The sequence below is a fragment of the Ostrea edulis genome, chromosome 2 (genome assembly GCF_947568905.1).
Source record: "Ostrea edulis chromosome 2, xbOstEdul1.1, whole genome shotgun sequence".
Lineage (NCBI taxonomy): Eukaryota > Metazoa > Mollusca > Bivalvia > Ostreida > Ostreidae > Ostrea > Ostrea edulis.
In genome coordinates, this window is record NC_079165.1 from 21,322,533 (window position 1) to 21,331,251 (window position 8,719).

General features: G+C 35.5%; 1 protein-coding gene across 1 annotated transcript; it reads right to left on the reverse strand.

Annotated features, from left to right (window-relative positions):
- Window positions 1-2,594: 2,594 nt before the first annotated feature.
- LOC130052167 (uncharacterized) lies at window positions 2,595-8,503 on the reverse strand. Its single transcript, XM_056156399.1, has 3 exons — window positions 8,307-8,503; window positions 5,213-5,318; window positions 2,595-4,676 (listed from the first exon to the last, which is right to left on the reverse strand). Exons 1-3 carry the CDS (start codon window positions 8,325-8,327, stop codon window positions 4,408-4,410), a joined length of 396 nt encoding a protein of 131 aa, XP_056012374.1. The 5' UTR covers window positions 8,328-8,503; the 3' UTR covers window positions 2,595-4,407.
- Between the last annotated feature and the right edge of the window lie 216 nt (window positions 8,504-8,719).

Below are 8,719 nucleotides of genomic sequence, written 5' to 3' on the forward strand. Positions count from 1 at the left end.
CAGTTAAAATAAGGGTTACATAAAATTCTATTATGTACCAAATTGTGCGATACTATAATAGTAATAATTCATACACACACTGTTTTCTGACGTATTCCCTTTAAATGATTATAAGATTGTGATATTGTTACGGGTTTTTTTCCCAATCAGACTTATCCATGCAAAATAGTTAAGTATGGCTCTATTTTTCCGGCATAAGACCTGCTTCAAAAATTTAACAATTTCACTATCACAAAATTATGGGTATCGTACAGAATCAGAAGCATGGTCTGGTATTTTTATCCCATGAAACATCATCCATGCAACTGAGTTTGATTCAGGTAGGGCCTATACAATTATATATTGGGAATAAGACACAATCCCGGAACTTTAATCTGCTCATACATTTAGAAAATATTTTGACACTTGACTGGTACAGTTAAACCCGAGAGGTATCATCCATGCATCTAGGGCAGAGAGTTACTTGGAAATAAACTGTTTAAAAATCTTTTTCCCCACTTCGTTGAGGTGAGCTAAAAATTCCATTGATTTCATTCAGCCATTATGAGTACCATAATTTTTGAAGGGTCAAAAATGTTAAAATAGTATTACAAGGCAGGTAGCTTAATAGTGTATATATATCATAGGGCATTCGCATGATCGTTGAAAAATAAATAAGCATTCAAGTCAAATATTTCATGTGAATATTAAACAAAACCGTCATATATTATCAAAACATATTTGACAGCCCCGTAGGAAGCAGGTGGGTTTTTTTTGGGGGGGGGGGGGGGGGGAGCAACCAAATATTTTCAGAAACTACCAAGCAAAATTTTCTTGACGAGAAAAAAGAAAAGAAAAAAAAAGGTAATCAGACACTATTGTTGTGGGGGCACAAGCATCAAGGAGCTAATTTTTTCTCTAGTATAATATATATCGGCAAGATTATGGGGGCACGGCCCCTTTGGTTTCTACGGCCATGTTTGTAGCACCCAGTATCGTAATTAATGTTGTGTACTTGAATAAGAAAAACGTACATTAACCTGAGGACCTTATACACATTGTACACTTACACAAAATAAGAGGTTCAGAAACTTGGACCTTGTACACGCGGTTAAAGTTTAAGGGGAATTACACAAGATAAAGATATAGAAACTGAAGACGATATATAACCAATGAAAGTTTGAAGACTTACACAAGACAAGGGTATATATAGAAAACTGAGGACCTTTAACACAAGGTAAAAGTTTGGGGACTTACACATGGTAAGGGTACCTACAGAAACTGAGGACTTTATACACAAGGTAAAAGTCTGGAGACTTACACATGATAAGGGTACCTACAGAAACTGAGGACTTTATACACAAGGTAAAAGTTTGGGGACTTATACAAGAGAAGGGGGATAGAAACGGGGGACCTTATACGCACGGTAAAAGTTTGGGGACTTGCATATGGTAAGGGTACCTACAGAAACTGAGGACTTTATACACAAATAAAAGTTTGGGGACTGACACAAAATAAGGGTATAGAAACTAAGGACCTTATACACACGGTAAAAGTTTGGGGACTTACACAAGATAAAAATAGAAATTAAGGACTTACACAAGATAAGGGTATATGTAGAAACTGAGGACCTTATACACATGGTAAAAGTTTGGGGACTTAAACATGGTAAAGGTGCCTACAGAAACTGAGGACTTCATACACAAAGTAAAAGTTTGGGGACCTACACAAGGGTAGAGAAACTGAGGACCTTATACACACGGTAAAATTTTGAGGACTTACACAAGATAAGGGTATAAGTAGAAATTGAGGACTTACACAAGATAAGGGTATATTTAGAAACTAAGGACCTTATACACATGGTAAAAGTTTGGGGACTTAAACAAGAGAAGGGTTTATATAGAAACTGAGGACCTTATACACAGGGTACAAGTTTGGGGACTTACATTAAATAGTATGGTTTAAACAGAAACCACGGACCTTATTTACACTGAAAAATTTGGGTACTTGAAAATAATAAACTTATATTCAATTTAGGACATATTACAGTACATGCACTTGATAAAAGTACAGTAAAATGGGGATCTCGTACAAGGATATGGTTATTAATTAAAATTGGAGACTTAATCAAACTTAATTGCACCTTTTTTACTTTAAGAAAAGTATGTGATACTTGGGAATTTTTTCATGTAAAATCAAATCATAGTAAAACTTCCTACAACACCTTCAATGTTTGCTACACACGTCATGCAAGGCTTGTGAAGCACTGTTCAATCATGCGAGTTCCTTCTATGCAAAGTATGTATTTACATAGTGATAGATCTGCTGCAAAAACTTCACCCTGGGACAGTGCTAACTATAACTCAAATACAGAGCGTATATCATATTTATTCCTCTTTTAGATCCATGAGCTACAAATTGACTGCATGTCCCTTATTCACACCAGACACCATTCTCCCGGACCTGCTCACATACTGAGATATTAAGTTATTGACTGACAAAAAAGTACTGAACCATTCAGTCAATACAAACAGTTTAAGTAAAATGGCCTATTGGTATCATGTTTAAATCTTATGATTTAAATGTCTGATCTACTAAGCAACAAAATGTTTAAATTTAGGTAAAAAATCAAAATTTATTATCAAATTAATTTCACAAATTCAATTGATAAAATTCTATTACAGTTTCAGTTGTAAATACATTATCTAATACTTCTGATGTTCATTCAAGTCAGTTGTGTTCGTAGATACTCGACCTTCAACATAGCATGAAAACAAACATTTATTACAATACTATAAAAAGTAAATTTCCAAAATACCTCCAGACATTTTTTTTTCCCTTGAAAATACATGTGTTAAAGAATCTGACTTTAAACTCATCATCATTCATACAATTGTCATCATTTCATTTCAGATATAAAATTATATCACATGACCAACTGATCAATATTACATGTACATGTAATATGCAAATTAACATATTCTCTGCATTTTGATTAAACAATGTGCCCATGGGCCACAATGCTCACCTGAGTAATTATGACCATTTTTGTTTTTAATCAGAAGATTTTTTCCCTACATATTCCTATGAAAAACTTTTATTTGATTACTCATTGTAGCCCAGGAGATAGGGGGGGGGGGGGGGAGGATTCATGACTAGAGCAAACTTGAATCTATGCTTACCATAGGATGCTTCTATACAAATATGACTAATCATTACTTTTTTATTTATGGGGGAAATAGTTTTAAAGAATTTTGCTATGTATTCCTGAGTAAAAAATTTGACCACCCATAGTTGTCCCACCCTACCTCAGGGCCACAATTGGACCAAACTTGATTCTACACCACCTGAGGATACCTCCATATAAAATGAATTATCATGGCTATGCTGTTCTTGAGAAATAGATTTTAAGGATTTTCCCTATGTATTCCTAGGTATTGATTGTTCATAATGGCCCCACCCTACTCCCAAGGGTCATGATTTGAACAAACTTGAATCTACACTACCTGACAATGCTTCCATATAAATGTGACTGATTATGACTCTGCTGTTCTTAAGAAGAAGATTTTAAAGATTTTTCCTATGTATTCCTATGTAAAACTTTGATTGCCCATAATGGCTCCACCAATACCCCGGGGTCATGATTTGAATAAATTGAATTTACACTTTGTCAGAAAGCTTTCATTTAAGTTTCATCTTTACTGACCCAAAGGTTCTTGAGAAGAAGATTTTTGAATGACAACACCCAATTTTACTTTTTCTTAATTATTTTCCCTTGAAAGACGGTGTGGTCCTTCATTTGCACAAACTTGAATTCCTAATTTGTGCCAAGTCTGGTTGAAACTGGCCCAGTGGTTCTGGAGAAGAAGATGATATTGTAAAAAGTTGACAATGACTGATTGATAGATTGATTGTATGTTGTTTTACATCCCGTTTGAGATTTTCAGTCATATAGAGACTTCACCATATACCAGCAAAGGGCTTCAAATTTAGACCTTTACTCGGAACTTAGGGCCATCGAGCAGTGAGGGATCTTTATCATGCCAACACCTGCCATGACACGGAACCTCAGTTTTTAAGGTCTCATCTGAAAGACCTGAAACTATTATTTCAATGTGTTGAGCGCTTGGCCATGGAACAGTTGCTACCTATTTCTTATTGACTCAGGTCAAGTCGCAGCAGGGATTCGAACATCCGACCTTTCGGTCACAACAACGACAGACAACAGACAAATTTTGATCAGAAAGGCTCACTTGAGCCTTTGGCTCATATGAGCTAAAAAGCTGAAATTTGTCAAAATCTATTTTGATAATGATTCAACAAATTCCTTTATGTACAATTTATGTAAATTGTAAGAAATGTAAACAAAAATATCATTTTTCATTCAGATACCATCAATTTTAGTGAACAATCAAAGTAGTATCAAAATCAACATTTTCTCTGTTTTTTAATTAGATTGTAGACTTGGTCTCTTACATTTCTCCAAGTTCTTTTTGAAAGGTTTTTATCTTTTTTCAAAACATTTGTTACATCATTTTTCCCAGGTACCTTCAATATGGTAATAAAATGTGAAAAATGTTTGTGAATGGAGTTCATTTCAGATGAAGTCCATGGCTCTTTCTGTAACTTCTGTCGCTTGGATGAAGACTCATCCATTTCTCTGGAGCATCCGCTATCAGATACTGCCTCCCTCTTCCCTAAAATCAAGTTTTCAGACTATAATTTTGGTTGGTAGTATGGTATGTGTATAGATAATGCAAATTGCTCAGAAAGTGGTACATCATGACTGGCTAAATATTTTGAGAAGAGTGAAGTGATTTTAATCATATGAATGCGATTTAGGAGAGTGATTGTTTACATATTTATGTGTACTGGTAATAAATACTTTCATTAATTGAATGGTCTGTGTACTTGAGTGGTTAATGTACAAAGTTATATACTTTGTTCTACTAGGAATTTAATCTCAGCTCCCCCATCTCCATTCAGAAGACTTTTGTGTGAAGTACAATGTCTTTCATACTGGCAAAGTTCACTCAATGCAAATAACTTGTGTCCTGAACTAAACCTTGCTCTATTCTTGAGTATAATCATCCTGATTGCCATTCACAAACTCCATTTCAAGTCTTGAGAACTACACATTTCCATGTATGTAGTCCATGTTGGGCTTATGCTTACAATATCAAGTAAAGAAACTTGATGCTCAAAATTGTTTCATGCAGTGTGTATACAGTACCTGGAGTCACAGTTTGGAAATTCTGGTTGTCTTGACTGTCATCTATTTCCTCCTCACTCTGATCCTCATCATCCACACAAGAACTGGCATCAATATCCTTTACTTCCTCTGGAAAAAATTGCAACTTAATTTTAAAAACACAAATATTTAAACCAGAATAGAAAGTGCCATTTTATGATAGGCACACATATTCATAGGTCAAAACCTTTGTAATGTGAGGTATGAGCCTCAACCTTTTTGTTTTAAGTTTGCACAATCATCATAGGCCTTGGATCCCTGATTTTATGGCATTAGTAATGAAAAACAAGAGGTACTGTGAGCAATGCACACTAAGAATAACCCCCGCTTACCCCAATCTCCCAAAGGGTGTTGGTAATAGGTATAAACTACCTCTTTTCTGAGTGTAAAAAAGAAATGGCATGACAAACTGAACCATATTGCTACAGTACTTTGATGTCAAGTGCGCGTGACCTTTGACCTTTTGACCCCAAAATCGATAGGGAACATCTTCATCCCATGGGTAGTCCATATGTATGATATGGTGACTGTAGGTGGAAAGGATAACGCTTTAGAGCCCGGAAACCATATTGCTACTTCGATGTCCAGTACGCTTGACCTTTGACCTTTTGACCCCAAAATCGATTGGGATCATCTTCATCCCATGGGTAGTCCATATGTATGATATGGTGACTGTAGGTGGAAAGGATAACGCTTTAGAGCCCGGAAACCATATTGCTACTTTGATGTCTAGTGCGCTTGACCTTTGACCTTTTGACCCCCAAAATCAATAGGGAACATCTTCATCCCATGGGTAGTCCATATATATGATATGGTGACTGTAGGTGGAAAGGATAACGCTTTAGAGCCCGGAAAACATATTGCTTCTTTGATGTCCAGTGCGCTTGACCCCAAAATCGATAGGGAACATCTTCATCCATGGGTAGTCCATATATATGATATGGTGACGGTAGGTGGAAAGGATAATGCTTTAGAGCCTGGAAACCATTGCGTCTACAGACAGACGGACAGACAGACAGACGGACAACCCGATTCCAGTATACCCACCCACAACTTGTTGTGTGTGTGTGTGGGGGGGGGGTATAATATTAATTTTTACAGTTAGTACTGCCAAGATAAAAGAAATGCTGTGGTCATAATTCTACATTAAAACACTGTAAGTATAGAAAGTATATATATCAAACTTCCACAGGGTGAATAAATACATGTACAGTAAAACATCCCTATAGCAAAATACCAAGGACTGACCATTTTGCTCTCATAAACGTAATTTATATTGTTAAGTTGTCAACATGGTTTACAACGAAACGGAATGAAAATCACTTTGCTTTAACATGTTTAATGACCCTCTCTACACTGAACACTAATTTCAGGGTACTTTTGTGTAGTTCGACCGATCCACCATTTGATATAAAATAGAATAATTTGCAATCTGCATTCTATTACATAATTTATAAAGATTAATTCAAGCATTCTAAACTTTAGTCCATGATAAAGTAATTAAAAACTTAATTTGCATGTATTTTTCCCATTTGAGCAAAATTTGCCATTTCAGCAAGTTTGTTTACATATGCTAAAGTCATAGCCTAACGTAGCAAGAAATGAGGTATTTCATTGGATGACAAGAATGAACCAATTACATCACCTTGGAATGTAATGGTTTGGACCATGTATATTTGCCTGGATAGGTCAGTTGGTAGAGCACCTGCACTAGTGATGCAGGAGTATCAGTTCGATACCTGGTCCTGACATACATTTTCTCCTTTCTTAGTACGGGAAATTCCCAATCTATTTTAGTCTAAAGAAGAAAAACTATGTGAAACCCACTTTTTGTTTAACACAAGGTAGTAAACAATAGATTGTCCATCTAACCAACAGTTCTGACACACTGTAGAGCACCAAATTTTTTTGACACCTTATTTCTGCAAGAAAGTCATATGGTATTTATTAGCAAGACAAAATCTTTATAGAAATCTGTATATTGTTGAAAATAATCCTTAACATTAAAAATACATGTAAGCAGACAGTCTCAAGTCATTACATAAAAATAAAGCTCTAAAGAAAAAGAAGTGATTTGCAGGAGTAGTGAAACAGTGAAAATGTCATACCAGCATAAAATATATTCTAAAGAAAGCTATTAAATTAGGGTTTGTTTGGGTAACCATAAACAAATATATACACTTTTCGTTATAGGTCCAGCAAATTTGCTGTATGTATAAACACTGTACATTGACCATTTCACAACTTCTGAGCTTATGTATTCATTCAAGTTTCATATAAGTTAGAAAAAGATGAACTCTAAGATGAAATTCAGTAAACTGCTTCAAAACTGTTGTACTCGGGTTGTAACCATAGTCTTAAGTTAGCATATTGAAGATAGATAAATTATAAATTTGCTTTTCTCTGAGTGTTAAGTTCAATAAAAAAAATTCTGGTGATAAGTTTCAACAAAACAAGAACATAATGCACAAAAATAAGACCTTTCCATGGATTTGTATTTTTTGCACTTCTTTTGGATCTACAGATAAAAGAGTCATGCAATCGATATCTTATTTTTGATTCAGCTAACATGAAATATAGCATTGCAAATGAGCTGAAATTAGATTGAATCATTGTCGGAAACCCACAGTTGATTACGCTTCGTTCCTCTCTCCATCACCCGTGGGTCCATTCATACCTACTCGCTCGTTCTCATGAATAATTAATGAGGCAATTTGATTGGGCGCTCATAGAAAACCCTAAGCGATTTGTCCAATCAAAAAGACGCTTTCACCCCAATTTCGGTATAGAATTGCTGTGGTAGCAAAGTTAAGTTAGTGCTACCTTTAAAAACAGAAGAGTTCCATTACTATAACGATTACTTTGATTGGACGATATTTTAAAATATTTATTCATTAGAACGAGCGAGTAGGAATGAATGGACCCCCGGGTGATGAAGAGAGGAACGAAGTGTAATCAACCGTGGGTTTCCGACGATGAGATTGAATATTTACATGTGTATATTCATCCACCTCAAATCACACATACACACACACAAAAACCCCAAAAAACAAGCATGCAAATATGGCTTCATTACCTTTCTTCTCCAAGGATACATGTTACCAGGCCCATAATCATACAACAGTTCTGTATCTGGAGGTATTGGTTTTAGAGAGTAAAAGCAAATAACTGGCTTCTCATCTATCTCAATGACTTTTGGCTTACAATTTGGATGAAGATGATCATCGTTTAACAGGCGTCCAAACGAACCGCCTTCCTGTGAAGCATCAACCCTTAACCCTTTAACGCCCAGTGACGCCTTTTGACGCCTTTTATGTGACGACGGGATTAAATTGGGGGCGTTTTGTTATTAATTGGAATATAATGAAACAAATCATATTTTCTAAAAGTAGAGTAAAAACTAAACAATTTTTCTACTCAAAGTTTTTCTGTGCGATGTTGGGAACTAGTTGAAAACACGCATTTAAAATCGCACATCGTTACCGGAAA